Source organism: Tiliqua scincoides, chromosome 2 (genome assembly GCF_035046505.1).
Source record: "Tiliqua scincoides isolate rTilSci1 chromosome 2, rTilSci1.hap2, whole genome shotgun sequence".
Classification (NCBI taxonomy): Eukaryota; Metazoa; Chordata; class Lepidosauria; order Squamata; family Scincidae; genus Tiliqua; species Tiliqua scincoides.
The window spans coordinates 219356563-219381719 of record NC_089822.1 but is presented as its reverse complement, the minus strand read 5'-3'; the positions used below and the strand labels follow the sequence as shown (position 1 = coordinate 219381719).

General features: G+C 45.5%; 1 protein-coding gene across 1 annotated transcript in view; it reads left to right on the top strand.

Moving 5' to 3' along the window:
* Positions 1-25157, top strand: part of ERC2 (ELKS/RAB6-interacting/CAST family member 2) — a 501410-nt gene that overhangs the window by 58210 nt on the left and 418043 nt on the right. The window contains exon 2 of the mRNA XM_066612969.1: positions 24860-24883. Within this exon, the coding sequence (XP_066469066.1) occupies positions 24860-24883 (24 nt within the window). The remainder of the gene's footprint in view (positions 1-24859; positions 24884-25157) is intronic.

Here is a 25157-nt window from a genome sequence, read left to right as displayed (position 1 = left end):
GGTTTTCTTTTTTTTCTTGGGCCATTGAGAGTGGAGGAGATGGTGGCAGTCTGAATCCAATGAATCCACTGAATGCTATGCCCCTTCCCAACTTTGGCATCTTTGGTTCTGCGCCTGCTAAATAGCAGTTGCAGATCCAAGTAGACTCATTGCCAACCATAGAGCTCAACAAAGGGTAAGGGAACATTTGTAAGGGGTAAAGGCCAGTGACTGCCCTGGCCCCACAGAATACAGCAGCAGCCATTTTATCTTTGTTGTACCACTGACACTTAGGACTTGGACTGTTGGTTTTACGAAGTTCTGTCCAGACCATATTCACAATAATCCTTAAAAATAGGCTGCTGCTATTCCCATTAAAAACTTTTTTTCCACAGAAAAATTTGCTCAGTCTTACACAGTGAGTCAATTACAATATGTATCCTGAACCAAGTTTTTGCCTGAACAAGTAACCTTTTCCTATGAAATTATAGAACTGTTTAGCTCAGGGGTGTCAAACCCGTTTCATACAGAGGGTCAAATAGCATTCATGATGCCTTCTGAGGGCCAGAAATGATGTCATTAGGCAAGAAGTGATGTCATTAAACTTGTCATAACCAAAAATATGCACCACTTTTTCTCACTTAGGAACTCATTAATTGCAAATGACAGAAGAGAAAATACACAAATCTTGATAATCTTTCAAGGTATGGGAGAGCCCAATTTTCATGTAAGCTGGCCTTTTAGCAGTAACAGCACTGTTCAGCAGCTGAGAGCCTGAGGGCCAGATAAAAAGCTTCCCTGGGCCTTATGTTTGACACCCCTGGTATAGCTGATAACTTTGGGGATTTTGGTTTTCAAACATCATAAATGATAGAAAAAGCTAAATGTTGTTTAACAATAGGTATCTGAGATTGTCAAACTTAGCACATGTATAGGTCTTACCTATACTGGGATTGTACTGGGATTGTACTAGTTGAGTTGCTGACGAATCTGACCACATGCTTTCCTTTTTGCCAATCATTGCGTGTAAGGCATGTGTTTGGTGCCATCTAGTGGCCAAATCTAGTCTTGTGTCTCTTATGCTGTGCATCGGTTACTCTAGCCTTAACAATTAGGCACTGACTGCGAATCTGACAGAGAAAAATGCAGGGGTTACCTGATGGTGTGGCACCTGAGCTTGCTCTATTTAGACACTCTATTCAATGGATTTTTCAAAATTTGAACTGCTGCCTTTCTGAAGATCGCTTCTCTCCACCCATCTCCTCTGTTTCATTATCTCAGGATGAAGCGGCTTTACCAGATGGTCATTTTCTCTGTTGGAGTATCCTGAAGGATATTGTGGTTGGGACTGCTGTAGCCTCCTCTGTATTTGTTCTCTGCCCATCCTGCCCCTTAACAGAGCATAGTGGCAAGACAATCCTCTTTGCAGGATTTGAATGGAAACTGATTATACACTGCAATTAACGAGTTCTTAGAGCAGTTTCCAGTCTGAGCTGGAAAGCAAAAATAGGCACTGGAGAATTGAGAATTTTTTAGAAAACCATTTGGCTCGCACACAGTAGCAAAAACCCACTGCAATGGTCTGTAAGTTGCTTTGTTTCTGGAGTGCCAAATGCCATGTTTATAACTGAGAGACTATATTCCATTTACTCCAGCCTGCCTAGTTTCCAGCAGGTGCAGCCTTCCTATAGGAGTGTTGGGGCTTCATCAGTTCTTTTTCATGAAGTTGTAACACATTGGAATCAATTTATGACAGTTTGCTGAGAACTTTGCATCCATGACAATTAGAAATAATCTCCTTTTGAAGGAGTGGGAATTATTTCTGTCCTCAACTAGGTGTGTTTAGGAAAGATTACATACTTTTTACATATTAGATTTCCCTTTCTGGAGAGTGTGGCAAAAAGATTGTGGCTGTCATGCTCAGTTGGTGGCCACGTGTAGTCGTAGCAAAGCCATTTTGACTTTGCCTAAAGTCATTCCTTGGTATGAAGTTTTGGAAAAGTAACATTTAGGCTGCAATCCTAACTACACTTTCCTGAGAGTAAGCCCCACTGAACAAAATAGGACTTACTTCTGAGTAGACCTGGTTAGGCTTATGCCCTTAATTAAATAATTGATTTTTTTTTATTTCTGCTTTTATCCCACCTTTTACTCTGTTGGTTCCAAAGCAGCTATTAAAACATGACAATAATGTACAGTAATTAATAAAAACAGTGTACACAACCAGGCAATCAAAAGCATGAATTGGAGACTGGAGACTAATTTCATTCCAGGTGCAGCAGACATTGGCCATTATTTGTGTTGTCAATTCTGACTGAAGCTATTCCTGTTTTTTTTTTTTTTTACCTGTCATGAAATTGTGTCATTAAACAAGGGGAGTTCTGTTAATGCTTCCAGGACTGCTTTCAGTAGTCACCTGGAGATTGATGCCGAATCATGAGGACTGCTAACCAATCCTGGAGGGTTGGCAACTCTAGAAGTTAGCCTTCTGAGACCAAATGTCTAATGAAACAGGTTGGTCTTCAGTGTTTCCTTAAAGGCAGAAGGGAGGAGGTGCCACCTAAGTGGCTGTTTGTTTAAAAGTGGAGAAGAAAATTGTGGCATAGAAGTAGGAAATGTGCTGTATTAGGTACCGTGGCCTTTATTATATAATGTTATGACAGGACTGAGGCCTGGTGGAATCCTGAATGAGGTGGTAGAATCCTGTGGTGTCAGAATGGAAGTGGTGCTTACAGTTTTGAATACTGTTCTATGTAAAAACTCTCCAAGCAAGTAGGGAACTAGCACAGAAGGGAAAAAGCTAGTTTAGAACAAGTTTTCCTGATATACTTGTTTTTTATTTGCAGGAAATTGTTTATTTTTTTATTTGTTCACATAGGGCAGCATTCAAAAATGGTTTCAGTCACATGCAGGCTGAATTCATACATCCACCTTTTCACCTCCGGTTGCTACTGCCTAGTTCTGTGGTATGTGTAGACAGGTCTCTGTCTGAATTAGTAGGCAAGACTACTACGAAACCGGCCACTGGTTCATCACTCAAAGACGTTTAGACTGTAGATTGCGAGAACTGCGTGGGGCGAAATTTTAAACACTCCTCCTGTGGCTGCTGTTGAACTACATTAGAAGATCCCAACAGCTGCATTTTAGTAAATTTTAAAAAAAATCAGGCGATCCACTCACAAAGTTCATGTATAATTAGACCCTAAGGTCCTCTGAAAGCAGTACTCCAAAAATTGGAGTTTCATGGCATAGGGAGTTTTGGCTTCCCACAGCTATGAGGTAATTCTTGTTCTGCTCAACAGATTAGAGAAGAAGACATATATATGCAGGGAGTTGAATTTGTTTTGTTAATTTTTCCATTCATATCAAAGACTGTGCCTGTTGATATCATTGCTCTAATGTGGGAGAATTTTTACTTTTTCACTTGTAAGCTATTTCTGATCTTGCTGCCAGGAAGAAGAAGACAACAAGATGTTTGTGCATGGTGTTCTGAAGATCTTGTTCAAAAATATTTAATAGTGCCAAATTAATGGTTGGTACAAAACTACAGTACTAATTTTGTAAACATTTTTTCCTCTGAAACCTGTCAGTAACAGTATCATCCCACTACATATGAAAATGTGTTCCCAGGCATCAAGAATCTCTCCAACATTTTGGAGAAACAGCATTGTAACTACAGGTGGGGCCTCGGTATCCATAGGGGATCTGTTCTTGGACTACCGTAGAAACATGAGAGCCAGAGATGTGCTCTAGTCCTTTCCAGAGAGCTTTCTGAAACCCGCATGCATCTGTCCGCAGCCTCTGCGGACTTTAGAATGCCCATAGAGCCAAAAAAAACATGAATTCCGGTTTCCCTTGGAAACCCAGAGGACTGTCCTTGGCCTCAGAATGCCTTAAAAGCCATAAAAACATCACTTCTGGAGGGAAAGTTGCTTTTTGGGGGGGGGGGGGGCTCTACAGGCCATTCCGAAGTCTGCAGGCAGACACATGCAGCCTCTGCGGGCTTTAGAAAGCCCTCTGGAGGTGATTGGAGCACACCTCCCAGTAGCGTTGCTATATAAGTGCAGGGGGTAGCATATGCACTGGGCTGCAGCTGCTGAGAGGGACAACATCAGGGGCTGGGGGGCAACATCAGGGCAACTCCGCCTGCATGTGAGTTGCCTTGGGCTGCTGCAGCCCCACCAGGTGCCCTCGCTCTGCGTTTGGGAAAGAAGGAGGCAAGGAGACGCACCACATGTCTGTTGCTGACGGAGCCTGGATGGGGTTGAGGCGGCGGTAGCAGGCACTGAGCGGAGAAATTTTGCAGCTCTGCTCCGCTGTGCCCGCGACCTTGGCGGGGCTTTGGAAGGCTTTCATGGGGTGCTTCAATGCAGGGAGAGGAGGTGGCGGTGGCGGCAATGGGGCCTCCTTCCCCCTCCCTCCCTCCCTCTGCTGAGAGCCAACACCTGCAGGTGCTGAAGGCTTCGTTTGCCCCTGTCCCACCAGAGCCAGCAGTGAGAGGGAGGATGAGGTGCGTTGCTGCCGTCACCACCTCCTCCACCACCACCACCGCCTCCTGCATGGCCTCAGAGCACAATCCTATGCATGTCTACTTAGAAGTGCGTCCTATTGTGTCCAATGGGACTTACTCCCAGGAAAGCGTGGACAGGATTGGAGCCTCAGTCAGACAGGCACAACTTCCGCCTGCCTGCCCACCTGCCCCAAGACCCAGGTCCTCCTCCCCCCAGCTGCAGCAGGAAAGCCTTCCTTTTACTCACCCACTCAGAGCCAATCCTTGGCACCTCTACTCAGAGGTAAGTCCCAGTGTAGCCAATGGGACTTACTCCCAGGAAAGTGGGGCTGGGACAGGAGCCTGAGTGCCCAGCCCAGCTCAGGCAGGTCTACTCAGAAGTAAGTCCCATTATAGCCAATGGGACTTACTCCCAGGAAAGTGGGGCTGGGACAGGAGTCTGAGAGCCCAGCCCAGCTCAGGCAGGTCTACTCAGAAGTAAGTCCCATTATACCCAATGGGGCTTACTGCAAGATAAGTGCAGATAGGATTGGAGCCTCAGTCAGTCACGTGCAACTTCCTTCCTCCTGCCTGCCCTGAGTTCTCCTTCCCCCACAATCAATGTGAAGGGCGGCTTCTCCACAGCCTCCCCTCCCCTCCCCCCCCCCGCAGTGGCTGGACCCGAGCTGTGCCACCAAACAAAATGGCCGGGGGGGGCATGCCCCACCTCCCCTCAAATGTGCAGGGCTCTCCTCAGTGTAGCCCATTGCCCCCTGTGGCCCGATGTGCCTGGCTGGTGGGGCACGTGCCAGTGGTGGTGACTTCTTCCCCCCCCCCCGGTCCTGACAAGCAGGAGCAGCCCAGTGTAAGACCTCAGAGGGAATGGAGGTGAAGTAGGAGGGAGCTGGTGCTGGGGGGGGGGAAGGCAGCTTGGGGGATGTGGCAGATTTTTTATTTTTCACTTTTAAAAAAAGTGGGTGTGAAGTCAAAACTTGGAAGTGATGTCACTTACGGATGTGACATCACTTCTGGGGCAACATCTTGAGCTCTGCACCGGGCAGTAGGATCGTTAGCTATGCCACTGACACCTCTGGTCGCTTTTCGAGAGCTTAAGGGGAGCAAAAATGGTAAAATCCGCTGATAAACAGGTACCCATGTATACTGAGATTTTAATGGGCTCAAGTACCAATGATAAATTTTATTACTTTGCCCTTATACCCCCAATAAACACAGGAGACAAATGATTTGGAGTACCTTTGGGTCACATTAATTAATAAACCAATCATACATGTCTGCAAATCAACAGTGGGTCCGAGCTCCTTCCCCTTTTAGTGCAGGTTTTAGCCTAGATGAGGAAAAAATTGTTTCTTCCTGTATTGAGTGTTCCCAACCTGACTCCAAGCCACACACCATCAATTGACTGCCTGCTAACCCAATCCTATCTAAATCTCCCCACCAATTCAGTTGCACCCCCGGAGTGTGTGCTGCATCCTGCACACATGAGGGGGGGGGGTCCCAGAGTTCTTCTCCAGGTAAGGCAACATTTGTTCCGTTACTTGGGGGGAAGCCTCCACTGCTCTAATGGGACTACTTGGACCCATTTGTTTCCTTGCCTGGAGGGGAGCCTCCACTGCTTTAATGGATCTACTTCAGTGGTTCTCAAACTGAGGTGTTGCGACGCTGCAGCCTGAAGGCCCTGGACTCTGCCCCCTTAAGGGGCAGAGACGGGGGGAACGCAACAATGCAATCCCCAGGATCGTGCCATAAAGGGGGGGGCGCAGGGACTGGCATGTACTTACCAGTCCCTGCAGCAGCCTCCCAAGGGTGCAGGGAGTCCTGCACGACCCTAAGCAGGGTCCCCCAAGCTTTAGAAATTGAAAGTGGAGCAGTTGCACCCCAAGTCCAGTTTGCAATTGCCTGTGTCTGCCGCATCTGTCTGAGGCTGCTGCAGGGACTGATAAGTACATGCCAGCCTCTGCGCTCCCCATTGTGACACGATCCTGGGGAAGGGGGATAGGATATAAATGAAGCTGTTGCTGATTTTGCCCCAGCCCCTCCCTTGATACACCCTACTCCCTGCCCTGGTCGCCACCTTGTTCCTATCCCTATTCCACCCAGATCACTACCCACTTCCTGCACTGACTTACCAGTTATGGGGCTGTTCAAGTGGTTGGTACAGTGGTAACCTGGCTGCATGGGATGGTGGGTCACACTTTGCAACTACCAGAAAGCATGCTGTGCTGCCAGAATGTGAGCTCCAGCAGGTTCATAGGATTAGGTCATGAGTTTATCAGTGCCAACTCCAAGGAGTTGAGGAAGGTGAACTACGCTGCTTCTGCCAGGCTGGAAAGCATTTGAGGTTAGTTTTGCAATCCAAATCCATGGGATTACTAGCCAGCATCCAGATAGCACCTAGGGATTGGTACTTGTCCCATTCTGACCCTGCTTTACCGTAGGGTGCTCACCAAATTCTTGAGACAGTGGGGCAGAGCGGAGAATGCTGTTGCCTAGGAAGGGTGGGAATTGCATCCTGTCTTATGATTGGAGAAATGATTTTAAATGGTTGTTTCTTCCAGAACCCTTGCAAACTATGTAAAGAGATCATTTCTCCCAAATCTGCTTCTCATGCCAGTTAAAAAAAAAAATTAAGGTACATACAAGAAGATTTTAAAAAACAGGAAAATAAAACAAATCAGCGTTTAGTTGTTTTGAATGCCTGATTACTGAGCCACATTTTTGTGTTTAGCATTTTGGTTTTAGTTGAAGTGGAAGGTAAACCAAGAGATTTTTGGTTCAGGTTCAGCTCCAGTTCACTGGAAAAAAAGCCTCTGAATGAGTTTTGGGGTTCAGGTTCTATAATTTTCCATGGGTAAGTGTTCACCTCAGAGGTTTCATAGATATGGCATGGCTCCTGTGACTCTAACAATTGCCTAGGAAAGTAAAATCTTGTAGGTTCAGCTTTTCCATAATACAGTGGTGGGAGGGTGGGAGAAGATACACTTGCCAGAAATGTCCTGTTGTGCAGCTATTAAGAAACAGAAGCTCTATCCCATGTTAAACTATACGGTTGGTTGTATTGATTTCTCATTTTGTGTTATTGATTCTCAGAGCTGTGCCTCAGGAGTTCTATATGTATGTAGCAGATAAATAAAAAATTCTCTGCAGTGGGAGATGCCAGAGGAGGAGAGCTGACTGAGAACAGGAAAACCCTGTAGGTGTAGAAGGCATTCACCAATATAGTGAGTGAAATCCAAAATGAGTCCACTCTTCTAAAATTAAATACTGTTGTAATACTGTCCGGGTAGATGGGACTCGTCAGCCTAGGAAGGCAGCTCATCTAAGAGAAGGAAACTCTGACCTCAAACCTCCACTGCCTTGTGGCTACATCCAGTTCTGGAAAAGGCTTCAGGAGTCAACCTCGAGGCAAAATCAGGAGCCGGAGTCCCTTAGGCAGTTCATGGCTGAACACAGTCACGTTCTGGCAACTCCTGCGACGCCGCTGGAACCAACCGTATTGGCTTCTGCCTTTCCATTGGACCATTCCAGCGACGTGGAGAGGGGGGATTTGCTGCATGGGTAACAGCCTATCCTCCATACCTTCTTTACCCAGGCTTCGCGCACTGGAGAGGACACTCCAACTTCGCCATACGGCGTCGGCACAACACGGGAAGCAGCAGTTTACCGGTTATAAGTCTTTGCTCGATTGGCGTAGAGCATGACGCCAGGGGCTGCTTCCGACGGTGGGAGAGATCATTGCATCTCATTGGGCAGCTACCGCCCGCCTTAAGCTGGGCAGTCCCCAGCCAGTAAGGTGTTGCCTCGCCACGGTCCGTTAACCTCATGGGGTGCGTGGGGTTTAGGGTGAAAACCGACAAGCGGATCGACAACTCTGCACCATGCAACAGAAAACAGAAAACTACTGCCCTAAAGCTGGGCACCTGGAACGTTAGGACAATGACACCTGGCTTCTCTGATGACCTGCAAGAAATAGACGACGCACGCAAAACAGCTGTCATCGACATGGAGCTGAGCAGACTGCAGATGGACATCGTCGCCCTTCAAGAGACTAGGCTGCCAGATTCCGGATCTGTCAAGGAGAGAAATTTCTCATTTTTCTGGCAGGGAAAACCACCAAACGAAACCAGGGAACATGGCGTTGGCTTTGCGGTCAGAAATACCCTGCTGAAATCCATCATCCCACCTACTGTGGGAAGTGAAAGAATTTTGTCCCTGCAGCTCCAGTCATCAGCAGGACCTATCACTCTCATCAGTGCTTATGCACCGACTCTGTCGTCTCCAGCAGAAGCCAAAGACAAATTCTATGATGACCTGGCCACCACTGTCAAGAAAATCCCTGTAAAAGAGCCATTGTTCATCCTCGGCGATTTCAATGCTAGAGTTGGTGCTGATAACAGTTCATGGCCCACTTGCTTAGGTCAGTTTGGCACTGGGAGGATGAACGAAAATGGCCAACGCCTGCTAGAGTTTTGCTGTCATCACGGTCTCTGTGTCAGCAACACGTTCTTCAACACAAAGCCCCAACATAGAGTCTCTTGGAGACATCCAAGATCAAAGCACTGGCACCAGCTCGACCTGATCCTCACCAGACGCTCCAGCCTTCCCAGCATCAAGATCACACGCAGTTATCATGGTGCTGCCTGCGACACTGACCACTCCCTGGTGTGCAGCAGAGTGAAACTGCAAACAAAGCGACTGTACCACACGAAAAAGGAAGGAAGACCTCGCATTGATACCAGCAAGACCCGGGATCAGAGAAAAGTGGAGGAATTTGCACAAGCGCTTGAGGAATCTCTTCCAGGCCCGGCCGACGCAAACGCATCCAACAGATGGGAACATTTCAAGAATACCGTTTACAACACCGCCTTGTCCATATTCGGCAAGAAGACCAACAAGGCGGCAGACTGGTTTGAAGCCCACTCTGAGGAGTTGACACCAGTCATTGAGGAAAAGAGGAGAGCTCAAGCAGCATACAAGGCCTGTCCCAGTGAGCGCAACCTGCAGGTCCTCCGAACTGCTCGCAGCAAAGTCCAACAGACTGCCAGGAGATGTGCTAACGACTACTGGCTCCAGCTCTGTTCCGAGATACAGATAGCAGCTGACACGGGCAACATCAAGGGGATGTATGATGGTATCAAGCAGGCCCTAGGTCCAACACAGAAGAAAATTGCCCCTCTGAAGTCTGCCACAGGCGAGGTCATCCAGGATCGGGCGCAGCAGATGGAACGCTGGGTGCAGCACTACTCTGAGCTATATTCCAGAGAAAATGTAGTCACCGAAGAAGCACTGAACAACATTGAGTGCCTGCCTGTGCTGGAAGAGCTTGACAGTGAACCAACCCTAGAAGAACTTCACGTGGCCCTGGACTCCCTTGCCTTTGGCAAGGCACCTGGAAAAGACAGCATCCCTGCTGAAGTCCTAAAATGCTGCAAAGAGATCATCGTCACTGAGCTGCATGAAATCCTCTGTCTCTGCTGGAGAGAAGGTGGAGTACCTCAAGACATGAGGGATGCAAACATCATCACGCTGTACAAGAACAAAGGTGACAGGGGTGACTGCAACAACTACCGCGGCATCTCTCTCCTTAGCGTTGTAGGAAAGCTGTTTGCCCGAGTTGTACTAAAGAGGCTCCAGGTACTTGCAGAGAGCGTCTATCCAGAATCGCAGTGTGGATTCCGAGCCAACAGGTCCACCACTGATATGGTATTCTCCCTTAGACAACTGCAGGAGAAATGCAGGGAACAACGACAGCCACTCTTTATAGCCTTCATAGATCTCACAAAGGCTTTCGACCTGGTCAGCAGAGACGGCCTCTTCAAGATTCTCCCCAAGATTGGATGTCCACCCAGGCTCCTCAGCATCATCAGATCTTTCCACAAGGACATGAAGGGCACTGTTGTCTTCGATGGCTCCACATCAGACCCTTTTGACATCCGAAGCGGAGTGAAGCAGGGCTGTGTTCTTGCACCAACCTTGTTTGGGATTTTCTTCGCTGTCCTGCTGAAGCAGGCCTTTGGAACTGCAACAGAAGGCATCTATCTCCGGACCAGATCAGACGGAAAGCTCTTCAACCTCTCCAGACTGAGAGCAAAATCCAAAGTCCAGCTGAAATGTCTGCGTGACTTCCTCTTTGCCGACGATGCAGCTGTCACTACCCACTCTGCCAAAGATCTCCAGCAGCTCATGGATCGTTTTAGCAAGGCCTGCCAAGATTTTGGACTGACAATCAGCCTGAAGAAAACACAGGTCATGGTTCAGGATGTGGACTCACCTCCCTGCATTACAATCTCTGAGCATGAACTGGAGGTTGTCCATGACTTTGTGTACCTTGGCTCAACGATCTCCGACACACATTCTCTCGATACCGAGCTAAACAAGCGCATCGGTAAAGCAGCTACCACGTTTTCCAGACTCACAAAGAGAGTCTGGTCCAACAAGAAGCTGACGGAACATACCAAGATCCAGGTCTACAGAGCTTGCGTCCTGAGTACACTTCTGTACTGCAGCGAGTCATGGACTCTTCGCTCACAACAGGAGAGGAAACTGAGCGCTTTCCACATGCGCTGCCTCCGACGCATCCTCGGTATCACCTGGCAGGACAAAGTTCCAAACAACACAGTCCTGGAATGTGCTGGAATCCCTAGCATGTATTCACTGCTGAAACAGAGGCGCCTGCGTTGGCTTGGTCATGTCGTGAGAATGGATGATGGCCGGATCCCAAAGGATCTCCTCTATGGAGAACTCGTGCAAGGAAAGCGCCCTACAGGTAGACCACAGCTGCGATACAAGGACATCTGCAAGAGGGATCTGAAGGCCTTAGGGATGGACCTCAACAAGTGGGAAACCCTGGCCTCTGAGCGGCCCGCTTGGAGGCAGGCTGTGCAGCATGGCCTTTCCCAGTTTGAAGAGACACTTTGCCAACAGTCTGAGGCTAAGAGGCAAAGAAGGAAGGCCCATAGCCAGGGAGACAGACCAGGGACAGACTGCACTTGCTCCCGGTGTGGAAGGGATTGTCACTCCCGGATTGGCCTTTTCAGCCACACTAGACGCTGTGCCAGAACCACCTTTCAGAGCGCGATACCATAGTCTTTCGAGACTGAAGGTTGCCAATGGTCATGTAATACTGTGGCCAGTTTTAGGCACTATAAGAAAAATACAAGAAACTTACACGCAACACTACCTAATCTTCAAATATATCAGTGATTGCCAACAAGAAGAGTTGGAATGAGAAAGTTGGAATGGAATTATGTGAAGTACAGGTGCCCCCCTGTATCTGTGGATCCAGTATCTGTGGATTCAGTTATCTGTGGATCCCCACACCCCCATGCCAATTACAGTACTTTTGTTTTTTGTTAGTAGTTGTTGGAGCATCAATGTTTTTTGCTTAACAAGTAACATTCTCGCTTAACTAAATGGGCAGGCAACCGGTCTGCATTCTAGAGGGAGACTAACTAAACATTAACACAGTGGTACTCAAACTTTTCCGGCCAGTGGCTCCCTTGACCCCCGTGGCTGTTGACCATGACTCCCCATCATGTTCCTGAGGGCTGGAAGTGACATCGTTACAGGAAGTGGCCAGAAATATTAAATATATTATATTTATTATAATATAATATTAAATATTAAATATATATTAACTATATTAATGTTAATTATATTAATCATATCATTAATTAAATGCAGATCTTAAAAATATATTATTAATACACAGCAATATACATGTTTCATAAATGATCAGCTGCTGATCACTGATGGAGACAGGATGCTTGTCTGGTCCAGGAGGACTCATTTTTTAAATCTTTGTAAGCATACCAATAGAATTGTTTTATCAAATGAACTTTGTGAACAACCAGTCTGACCAACATTACACACACCCATCCCTATGGACCCCAATCCAACTAGTCATTTCTCCCATTCTCCTTGGATAGGATTGAACCCTTCATTAATTTAATGAAATTAAATTTTTCCAGCAGCTGGTGGGGAAACAAAAATAGACCATGAAAATATATCAGAGCTGATAAGGGTTTGGTTAGGAAGCTGATTTGTCTCCTATACTAGGAGATGCACAGCTCAAGCCTATGCATGTCTACTCAGAAGTAAGTCCCATTAGAATCAATGGGGCTTACTCCCAGGAAAGTGTGGATAGGATTGGGCTGGCAATCACTTCATCAATGGCAGATAAGTATTCCCTTCAAATAGCAAGATTCATCACTTTAAAAATACAGCTTTTCCTCTTCAGACAAACAACAAGATTAAGAAATCGCTTTGAAAACAGTACCCTTTTTCTGCTCCTGGCCAAGTAAAGTGTGTGCTTCTCTTCCCCCCCCCCTTTGCCAACTGCATGGAAACAACTTCAAGGGGAGGGGGAGGAAAGCAGGAAGGTTTGGAGATTGAAAGGGGGGAGTGGAAGAGGGAGGGGGTTGAAAAGAGAGATTTCACTTTGATGAGAAGCTATCCCAGCCTGGGAACTAGGAACCAACCACACAAGGATCAGGCCTGCAAGCCGAGTATGCTCGGAAGAGGGCGGGGCGGCAGCAGCCACCCTCGCACCTGAGCAACTCCCATTTCTTCTGCTTTAAAAAAAAGTACAGATGGCGGGCAGAAGACGGGCTTGTATTCTGCCTAGAGGTGTGACTGTATCGCTGCGAGAGGACATCCTGCGCCTCCCCTTTGAGTTCCTGGTGCCGCCCTAAAGAGCCGCGCCTCACAGTTTGAATAACACTGCATTAACAGGAAGCAGGAATTGTCCTGCTTCCTGTTAATATTCTGTGAGTCTCCTCCCTGTAGCGTGCAGGCTGGTTGTTTGCATGTCACATTCTTCAGTTAAGCAAGAATGTTCCTTGCTAAGCAAGAAGCACTCGTGCTTCAACTGTTACTAACAAAAATTAAAGGTAATGGGCGCAGGGGGGTGCTATTTAGACAGGGTTCCAACGCATCTGAGATTTCGGTATCTGCAGGGTCCTGGCATGGAACTCCCACAGGTATGGGGGGATGCCTGTAGTTTGAAATTGCCTGGTAACTGAAAAAGGCAGAGCCATTGTATGGAAGTATGTTTCCATTACCCAGGGTTTAAATGCGCATACACATACATTTTCCCTTATAGTGCAAATAGCTTTGAGGGAGGAGATTTTCACTGGGAAAATGGTGCTGGGTTAACAACTCCCCATGTCACAGACCTCCTCTGAACTGGGGGGGAGAAGTGGCTGCTTTTTACAAAAACTTTTCAAAGATGATCCCACATCTCTGTCTAACTCTAGTGATGTTAATCATGCCATTTGCCCTTGCCCTTGCATTTTCATTTGTTCAGTAATAGCTGGGGGATGGTTTAGGATTTGAATCATTGCTACCCTATTGGCATTTGCACTATTCAGTGTTTGTGTCCAGATTAGAGTCACTTCTTAATATGTGGCTGTTCTCTTGAGGACCATGTTCATTAACCATTGCAAGAATTTATTTATTTATTTATAGGCAGCCCAATCCTATGCATGTCTACTCAGAAGTAAGTCCCATTAGAGCCAATGGGACTTACTTCCTGGAAAGTGTGAATAGAATTGGGCTATTTATTTATTTATTTATTGCATTTATACGCCACCTTTCTCCCCAAGAGGATCCAAGGTGGCTTATAAAAGGGCAGGTACAAAAACGTAAAAACACAGTTCAAACAATTGTACTCTGCCTTAAAAATCCATAAAACTTTAAAATATTAAAACATTAAATTTGTTTGTATGATTATTTGATTACTGCGTAGTTTGCTAAATCATTGAATTCACCTGCTATCCAGAAATGCACAGCTGGAAGGATAGATGTCACTTAATCACTTAACCTTTTTTAGTATAATTGACTGTATTTTGCTATGTGTCTTAACCTCAAGAAGATGCAACTTGTAACTTGCTGTTTCTTATGTAACAATGCCTGACATTCCCACTCAAGGGAATTCAAGTGAAAAGTACTTTTACTAGTTTATGTGCACTGCTTAATTCATTTTTTGTTCCTCCTTTAACTAAGTTTTTCACAATCGGTGCCATGTAAGAATACTGGACTAGAAATGCCCAGAAGAAGAATATGGGCTACTTCAATGTTTGCATTATGGGAAAGACTTTTGCTTCATTTCACATTTTCTGACTTCTTTGTGCCCTGTGACCATCCATTTACTACCCTCAGCACTTTTAGTTACTACAGTCCAATCCTACTTAACTCCTTGTGTAGTGATGTAGCAGTGCCAACACGGTGGGGAGTTCCACTGGGGAGTTTTGGGAAGTTTGTTCCCTTGCCACAGAGTAAACCATTGCTGGGCTGCTGGGTCTGTTTGGACCTGTGCTAGTTATATAGCTGGCACATGTCCACGTGAACCCAGGTCAGAGGAATTGGGAATGGGATGGGGATTAGGATATCAGCATATGCTGCTGCCACAGATACTGCCCTTGCTTCTCCCTCTCCATGCCCTGTTCCTCCTCCCCACTTCCCTCCAACTGAGTTACTGGCACTGGTGATCTTTCCCAGTCTGCTAGCACATGGACCTAGATGCTTGCTGCTTGCAGCAGTGGCCAGGCCACATCAAATGGCTTGTAGACAGCCATAAAGAGCCTTATGCCGCCAGAATGATCATTTCAGTGGCATAAGGCCCTAATAGGATTGGACTGCACATGAATAATAGTAATAATCCCAAGGAGTGCATTTTGTTTTGCTTTCTATCAGGCAAGTAAACACTAGGGAGAGCTTATCCTAAATTCATGTCCTTAAATGTGCAGCAATAATAATCACCCAGGGAATATTTTTCCCCTTGCTGTTTAAAAGGGATTGAGTGTATGGAAACTTCCTTAACATTCTGTTTAAGGTCTAATTTCTGCTGAGATAAAATAGGTGCTGGGGATTTTGCTCAGTGATTTCTGAATGGTTGCCTGCAGTGACTGTGAAGTTCAGACTCTGGTAACTTTTTGTAGACAAGGCACACTGGGGAGACCAAAATCAGGTGGGAATGGTTAACTTGGCTTTTGGTTCTTTTGAAGAATCACGTGGGAACTGAAGCTTTTTGGAATCCAAATACTGTAGAAAGGCTATCTGGAGTCTCTTCAGTCTATGAGGAAAATAGAGAGAATTGCTGATGTGTGGTGAAAACGCAGAATAACTATGTTTCAACTGTTTTTGGTAGAACATTTTCTCCTTACTGCTGATGTTTTGATTATGGAAGAAATAAAGGTGAAGCATGGGTAGTGTTATGCATAGAACATAAATACAGGTGGGTCCGCAGTATCCAAGGTTTTGGGACCCATGGATTTTAGTGTCTGTGGGTCCCTGAACCCATGGGTCGGATCCACATGGACCTCTCAGAGGGGAAAGGAGCTGTGCTCCCCTCACCTCTGGAGGGTGTTCTGAGGGCAGCCTCCCTGGTCCTCAGAATGCCTTCTAAGGCCTTAAAACGTTGCTTCCGGTTTTTACAAAAAATCAGAAGTGACCTTCTAACGCCTCCCAGAGGTCTGAGAAGGTTCGGGGAGGCTGCATGCACCTGGGCCCCTCAGAGCATCCTCCGAAGGCAAGGGGAGCACAGGGCCCCCCGAAACCAGCGCATTTCATTATCCGTGGGTTTCCTTAACCACAGGGGGATCCTGGAACAGAATCCCCACAGATAATGAGGCAGGCCCTGTATTCAATTTTGTTTAATTTACTGAATGATTAGGTACTAGATTATGATAGAAATTTGTGCTTATACTTCAGTTTTACTTATGTTTACCAAGTTATTTAATTTATTTAAAACAATAATAATAATAAATAATAAAACTTTATTTCTATCCCGCCCTTCTCCCCAAAGGGACCCAGGGCAGCTAACAACATATAAAACAGATTAAAACATAATTTCACATTTGTATCTTGCTTTTGTATCTTGCTTTTGAATATATAACTTTCAAGACGGTATTTGTCCTCTCTTATGCTGTATGCTTATTTGTATGCTGTACGAGTAGAAAATCATTTAACTTATTTTATCTTCTAGTTCCATCATTAACATTTTGTTGTATATCTGGCATTTAGGGCCTAGCCTCCTGACATGTCCCCTCTCGGACTTACGCCAGCTAAAGAGCCGAGATAGCTTTGGGGAGACCCACTGACAAGTGGGAGTTACAAGGAGTTAAGGAAAAATATTTTCTTACTTCTCCCAAGCCTTCCAAATCTGTCCCCAGCACCTCGTTCTGATGTAGCGAGGGTGGGGGGAAATATGGGGGGACTATAGGATTGGGCTGTTAACTTGCTTTTATCTTGTTGATTATCTCTGGTCAGTGCTACTCATTCTGAAGTGGCTATGATTAATTCTCCTACCTGCAGGGGCTGGGCTGGGCTTCTTTCCCCTCCAGAAAAGTTGATTTCAAGTAGTCTTGGGAAGGAGAGGGAGGGGAGAGGGAGGGGCAGCCCCAACAGTCATCTGCAGACCTCAGTAGATGTTTATCAGAGTTGCTGAGATGAGCACCCCTGTCCTGGGTTCCTCTTCTTCTGCTTTCCCTTCAGGACACACAGGCAGGTCTTAAGTATGCCTTGGGACGGTGGAGGAGGGGCTATGACACACCTGCCCATTTCTCAAACCAAGTAATTGTGTGTGTGTGTGTGTGTGTGTGTGTGTGTGTGTCTTCTGATGCCAGAAGTGTGCCAGGAATAGAAAAAAGTGCCCAGAGCCACAGATTGAGGGAAGAGCAGTTCAGGTGAGGGAACGGTTCAGCATATCTCTCCCTCTGATTCTTTTATTGTTAAATCAGGACATTCTTTTTATATGTGAACAGGAATGGACACATGAAAATATTTGTTTTGGCCCTAAGATACCAATTAGTGCACAGCCTGCTATTTTCCAGGCTTCAGCAGATGAGGTAGATTTTTACTGTTAAGAATGATTACATATCAGGTGACAATTATGCTTTTTTCTAGTGTACACGGGTGGGGGGGGGGGCTCTCAAATCCATGGATCTCCTATCTGCAGATTCACTTATTGGCAGATTGGGTCCAGGCTCCCCCAGTGAGCGCACCCCCGCATGCATTGCCTCCAGAAGGGGAGGGCCCCCCCCGGCCTCTGCAGAGCTCAGACTGAGCACTAAAGCTAAAAAATGCAACTTCTGGTTTCACTGAGAAACTGGAAGTGACTTTTTAATGCCTAATCAGAACAGAGAAACCGGAAGTTACTTTTTTTAACTTTAGAGCTCAGTCTAGCTGTAGAGCTCAGTGTTCACCCATATTTGCAGTTTCAGGTATCCATGGGAGGGGGAGTTCCAGAGCAGAACCCCTACAGATAAGGGGAATTGCCTGTATTTAACTAAAAATGGAAATATACTCTTTGCTTTTAAAACATGTAATCAGATGCCTAAGCAGAAAATGCCACTGCACGAGTCCCCGCTTTATGCCTGCCAAAGTAGTAAATGTTGCTGAAAGTGTTGTGAGTCATATCAATTCCATACACGTACAGTCACATTCCTTGTGTGAGATTAAATATGCCATTGAAACCTTACGGCTCAGTCCTGTTGGGCTTCTGCGTGGCTGGAACTCATGTTCTGGTGACGCAGTATGCTTTACAGCTGTCACAAGGTTATGTGCCATAGAATGCAGCCTGGCCACCACCACAAGTTGGTACACCACATGCGTACACATGATGGCAGTCACCATCATGTGCCAGGAACCCCTGTGCCAGTACGTCAGTGTGGAGGGTAGGTGGGGATGGGCAGAAGGGGAAGGGGTAAATGGGAAGTGGGAGGAATGGGTTGGAGACCGAAGCAGGATGGGGTATGTGTCAAGGCTTGGAAGGGCACAATAGCGGTACACCTACCTGGATCCACTTGGACTTGTGCCAGCATCAGAGCAGCAGAAGCTTACCCTGGGGCAAGGGAATACATGTTCCCTTACCACAAGGAGGTCCCCAGGACCCAAAACACTCCCATGCACTTGCCCCATTGGCACCAGGTAGTTAGGTAGGATTTGGCTGATGATTTGTTTTTTAAAAGGCAGCTATTATGGTCGGTTTACTAATATATCCTGTTTCAGAAGCTAGTGAAGGACATACTATTGTGGAGTAAAGGTATATTTATTTAAAGTACATACTTATATCCTGCCTTTCCCTCTTTTAATCAGGGTGTCTAAGATGATTTACAAAAATGCATAAAAATCATAATAAAAATCATGCAGTCACGCAAAAACACAGAAAACAACAATAAAGATTTAATGTACTGATGACAGAAGAATTTTGAGCAATGCAGAAGAGAGGTACTCAGGGAGTGTTCATTGTGGGAATAGGGATATTGCAGAGTTACCAGACCATTTCTTTTTTTTTTTTTTCTCCTCTGTGAAATGTTGGAGAGTATGTAAATCTAAGTGAAAGTTAATCACTCAGTAGTGTAGAAATAGGCTCCCTCTGCAGAAAAGCTACTTCAAGTGCATTAGCTTTCATGTTTGGATTAAGTCTGAGGTCCACTTTGCTTGAAGTGCCTTTAGCTGTAATTCCACCCTTTCTTGAACTTAGAAAAGTTTTGCCTGTTTCTGCGCATTATTTGTCCTTTCCTCCCTTTCCTCTTAGTTGGTAGGTCATTTTCAGAGCGATGCTGTAACTCTTTGTGTTAATCTAATGGACCTAAAGGACTAGCCACTACCTGAATCTGCAAGGACTCAATCAGTCCATCTTGCTGGGTTCCCCCACCTCCCACCTTCTGCTTTTTTCTCCACCTTCTGTTGACACTTCCTGTGTCGGCTAAGATGATGTGTTCATTTGTCCCTGGAAGTTGCACTGAGGAGGAGTGTGCATTTGGGTATACATTCCTATGCAGAAGAGTACACATTTGGGTATACATGTGTATATGTGGATGGTATGTATCAGATCCTATCCCCCTTTTCTGTAGCCTCCCCCCCCCCCCGCTTTTCTCTCCTTGGACTTGCACTAGCAAAATTGCACAAAGGAGACCCACTGTGAAGTGAGAGGCTTGTGGAGGTGTCTTCTTCTTTTTCTTTAGTCCTTAGCTGGGACTTGGGAAGCAGGCTGAAATCTCAACCACTGCTGCAGGTACATTTTATGGAGGTATAAGGGAATTTAAATTCCCTTTTGCCTTCAGAGTCTCCTAATTGGCTGCCTCCAGATACAGGACACCTGTTTTTGGTCTGGATGCACCAGTGGAGGGGAGAAAGATAGGACTGGGCTGTTAAGTCTGAGAAGGAGTGACTGGCCTGAGGTCACCCAGTGAGCTTTAGGTTTTGAAGTTTGATATCTGTAATACAGCTCTAGTACTTTGCATCATGCAGGAATTCTGGAAATAGATTAAATTAATTCTGTATAGCCAAGAATAACCCCAGATAGCTTGGCTCATGAGGCTTGCATTGTCCTGGGCATAAATGGGAGCAGAATCATTAGGGGTGGGTAGGTATTGGGATTTTGTCATCCAGTATGCCTTAAACTTAAAGTTTGCAATTTAAGTTCAATTTTTAAATAGCAAACTTATTTATTGGCCATTTTGTACTGCCAGTTAGTGCAGCCAAATTGTAGGGGCTGCACTATAGTGGCTGCACCTACAATCAACAAGGGGAGTGGACTTGGGCAAGAAGAAACTTTTGCTTTCCCTTGCAATCATGAGTGATATGAGTAGAAGTGTTTGTTTCTGGTGAGTAAATAACACCATTTTCAAACACCTCAATGAGATAACCATGTATGCATGTAGTTCACTAAGGGCGTAATCCTAACTATGAGTTAGGCTGGCACATTTGTGACTCCTTGGGAGCAAACCGTGCCAGCGCACAGAGGCTGCATCCAGGCTCTGTGGTGGCTTGTGAGGTGAGCTGTACGTTGGCTGAGCTCCAGAGGCGGGCGGGTGGGGAGCAGGAGGTGGGGCTGGGATCCTGAGGTGGCGCAAGTCCGAAGAAACCTTTAGGGGTTGCAGTGACTTCCCTGGGGGCTAGGGCAGCAGTTCTCAAACTCTCATGGAGAGTTTGAGCCGCTGTAAGTCTTGGTGGGGGCAGGGGAGGAGGCAGCAACGCAATCCCCAGCCTCTAGAAAGTGAAAGTGGAGCAATTGTGCTCCACCTCCACAAAACTGAAAGTGGAGTGCGATCGCTCCGCTTTCACTTTTAGAAGGCTGGAGAGCCCTGCAGACATTTGCGCAGGGCTCCTTGCACCCCCAGGATGCTGCTGCAAGGACTGGCAAGTAAACCCCAGTCCCTGCAGCCCCCTGAGCGACAAAATCCTGGGAATCGCATCGCTGCCTCAGCCCTTCCCCCCTTAAGGGGGTAGAGGCCAGGGCCCTCTGACCGGGGTGTTGCAATGCCCCAGTTTGAGAAGCCCTGGGTTAGGGGAAAGGTTTTCCCTTACCTTCAGCTGCTCCACTTTGCAGCCCTATATTGTGCTGCATACAGCACAAGCCTCCTGGCTTGCCTGTTCCAATGCAAGATAGGATTGTGCTGTAAATGTAGTTTTCCACAGTGTGTATATAATTACTTGAGAACCTCTTTGTCTGTCTGTAGGACTAAAGTAAGTATCACTGAACTTTCTCAGCCTAGGGAAATTTGTTCACCTTTGTATTATCCTAGCTAGGAAATTTCTATCGTCCTAGCATGTGATGAGGATTTTTACCTTACTTCAAGTGCAGATGTATGGCAAAGTGATCATCTGTATCAATTTGTCTCCATGCTTCTACCTGTTTTTTTTCCCTTCACTTATTGGACTCTGAGCCCTCTTTTGCCCTGCCCTGCTCATCCTTGGGTGCACATCTCTCTGTGTGAGTGTGTGTATATTTGTGTGGGAAATAAGATTAGATATTCCATAGTGAAGACACAATGTTAGAGTTTTATTATTTCCTATTTGTATTTGCTGTGCAATTGAAAGTTACCTCTTGTACGTGACTGCTTGAAATTGTCCCTTGCTAAAAAACATAAAATATTTCATAAACCTGTTGCATTAAAACCTTGACAAAATTGACACTTGTCATGCTCAATTATAATTTAATCTTGCTATGTCAATTCAATTTTAAAGCAGTGACTAGAGGGAATTTTCCTCCTTATTGTGTATCTGTAGCATTTTTCTTCTGTATGGTTTAGAGTGTTTTTATATTCTGATTAACGAAAGTCAATGACCGGTCCTAGTGTTCCTGGTTAAATACTGAGCTTAAGCAAATCTTTATCCATGTGAATACGATCTGTCTTATTTTTATAAGCCACGAGATCTGTCTTGTCAAAATTATGCTAACAGTTATGAAGATTGAATAATATGACGCAGTGCAACAAAAGTTGAATACTTAAAAAAAAAACCCACTATTTCAGTGGGAGACTTATGGCCCAAACATACGGGTTTTTTACGACAGTGGGTCTAGTGTACCACTGGTGTAAAAGATACTGCAACGGCATGAAGTTTATGCTGCTGCCAGGCCATTTGAGGCTGCTGCCACAAGAAAACGTAGATCCCTGCTGCTGTAGACCCTGGACAGTGCAAGGGCATGTAGGCTGGCCCAAGGTGTGATAGTGGAAAGGGAAAAACTAGGGTTGTATGTTAAGGGCAGGAGGGGTGGATCTGGAGGCAACAACTATCCTCAGATCCTATACCCCATTTAGCAACCCAACATGCACTCTGGCTGTCCTTGGATATGCGCCAGCAAAATGGCTGGTGCAGATCCAAAGAGACCCATACATGATTGGCCAGCCTACCAAGATGTATTTTTACTTACCTCCTGCAGGCTGTCCAATTGCCCTACTATAGCATGCAGTGCACACTTCGTTTGCACGGCTGGCTGCATGTTGTAACGCAGCAGGTGATAGGACTCGGCAGCAATTCTATATGCACTTACCTGGGAGTAGACCACATTGAACTCATCTAGATTTACTTCTGAGCAGACATGCTTAGGGTCATGCAATTAAACACATGCTTAGCTTTTTCATTAAAATCAAGTGGAACTTAGGATTGCTTAACTTTTGTCAGATTATGCCCATCCACTTCTTAAACACCCATGCTTTACTGGATTAAACCAGTAACACCCATACACTGCTGGATCAAGCCAAGGATCAATGTAGATCACCTTGTTGTATTTCACCGTAGACCACCAGGTGCCTCTGGGAACACACAAGTCAACAAGATACCTGTATCCTGTTGCCACTCCTTTGCATCTGGCATTCAGAGATAGGCTGCCTCTTAAACCCAGAGGTTGCTTGTAGTCGTCATGGCTTTAAGCTGTGATTGACTTTTCCTCCATAAATCTGTCCAATCTATGCAAGGCGTCATCCTCACATTCTGTGGCAAGGAGTTCCTCAGATTAATTAAATGCTGAGTAAAGAAATTGATCTGATCTAACTCTCCTGTCATTCAGTTTTAGTGGATGTCCCCTGGTATGAGGTTGGTCTCAAAAGTTCTCTAATTTTCCCATTACAGAAACAAGAATTAACTGGTTTAATGTCTGTTTGACCTTTAGCAGCCTCATAAACTTCTGCCAGTATAATGTCTTATATAATGAGAGTTTGATCAACCATTTGCTTTGTGGATTAGGCTACTGGCAGCAAATGCTCTTACTTTGGACAAAAATGATTTAATTGCTGCTTTCGTCTCAGTGTACCATAAGATTGGCCAGTAAAAATATTTATGACCAAAGGAGGTAAAGTATAAATGGATGATTTATAAATAGTGAATCCATAGTCGTCTTAGGACTATTGGTTTAAAATTCAAGTGGATGACAAATTTGAAATATCTTAGCACAGTGGTTCCCAAACTGTGAACCGTGGCTCCCCGGGGAGCTGCAGAAACCAGTCAGTGGAGCTGCAGAATCCTTGAGAAAAACGCACCACCCTATACAATATATAGGATTGTAGTTCTAATGGGGAGCTGCAGCCAATATTCCAGTAGGGTAAGGAAGCCACCAGCCAAAAACGTTTGGGAACCACAGTCTTAACATATCAGGGAAAAAGACTAGGTTGACTCTCTTCCCCTTGACATGTTGGCTTTCCCTGTGAAAGGAACCTTTAAATGGTGGAGCATTCAATCCTGCAGTCTTGCCCACCCTATTTTGAGGTGGTAGAGTTGCTGGAGATTTTACCATTTCATAATTGTTATTTTGTTCTAAAGACTGCAAATCTTGAGCTGATAGTCATTGCAAACAACTTATGAAGTTTGAATCAAAAGATTCATTTCCTGATGCAGAAGGTATCTTCTGCTCATGAAAGCTCTGTCATGCTAGTGTTGCATGAGAAATGTTAAACTTCCAGGATGTTCTTAGATTTGTGCAGCCTGTTATGGAAGCATGAAAGCCACTAAAGAACGTGTCCATGACAGCATTCTGTATATGGACTTCTCCACTAACACTTCCATGTTTGCGGAACAGTGCTAATGGTTGTTTTCCATCTATTCATAGGACTGTATCCAAAGGAGGTCATGCCTAAGCACTTACTGAAATCAATGAGACAAGGCCCAATCCTGTCCAATTTTCCAGTGCCAATGCAGCCCCTTTGCTGCCCAAAGTTAAGGGAAAAAATGTTCCCTTACTTTGAGGAGACCTCTGTGAGTGGCCACCCACTACAGGATTTAGCAAACACCCCACTAGTATGGTTGCATCAGTGCTGGAAGGTTGAATTAGGATTGGGCCCTTAATCATTACTAACTTCATAGGGTTTAGACTGCAATGCTGTGCCCACATACCTGGGGTTAACTCCCACTGAATGTAGTGGGATTTGCTTCCAAGTAAACTTACATTGCTTGTGTGACTTAGCCCGCTATCCTGTATAATACTGTAATGCAAAGTCCTGTAAGGGAGCACTGTAAGTTGCGGTAGGGAAGGGGAGAAGGCCCCAGCGTGATCCCCAGGATCACACTGCTGCTGGGGATGGGAGGGGGGTTTTCTACTTACCTGCAGCCAATGCTGCAGAGCTGGAGGATCCAGGAATAGAAGGGCACTTCCAGGTCCCAGCACCCCCTGGGCCCCCCAGAACTGCGGTGCCGGCTGCAGGAAAGTGTAAACTTCTCCCCACAGCAGCGTGATCCTGGGGATCATGTTGATACCTTCTCCCTCTCCCAGCCTCTAAAGAGGCATTGGTCAGTGCTTCCCAGACTGGTGTGTCATGATCCACCAGTTTGGGAACCACTGCTTTAATGAGATCATCCCATTGAACACAAGTTACTTCTGAGAAGACATTAGGATTGCACCATAATTTTCTTCATTGTTCTTGATCTCCAACAAGCTCTTCCTGTCCTCAGTACTGAATATTGTTTTGAGAGCTTGAAGTGTGTGTTTGCATTTACTGTTGAATTGTGCCCATCTTGCATAAAGCAAAATGTCTTCCTTTTCTGTTGATGATACTTTAAGTTAAATTTAGTTATTTCTGTTGAATCTCCTTTGCTTGCACTTCAACTTTATGTTGATTTTGCTTCATTTTTTTTATTTCCCATGCTGTTCAGTTTTTGGATGCCAGGAGAACGAAGGTTTGTTCACTCTTTGTAGTCAATTTATTTGCAAAATTCAATATTGTTTCAATGTGTGATCTTTTATTTGCCTGTTATCAGGAATTCTGCTTACTAAACCAACTAATGGTTTTCATTAGTTGTATCAATTAACAATTTAATTCCTTTAGTTTCATCGAGTGTGCTTAGCACTAATAACTTGTAGAGTTGCACTGTATGAAGAAGCAGATTTCTAGTCTAAGAAAACAACCTTCCCCTCCCCCAATATGCAGGCTTATTAAATGCAATGCTTGTT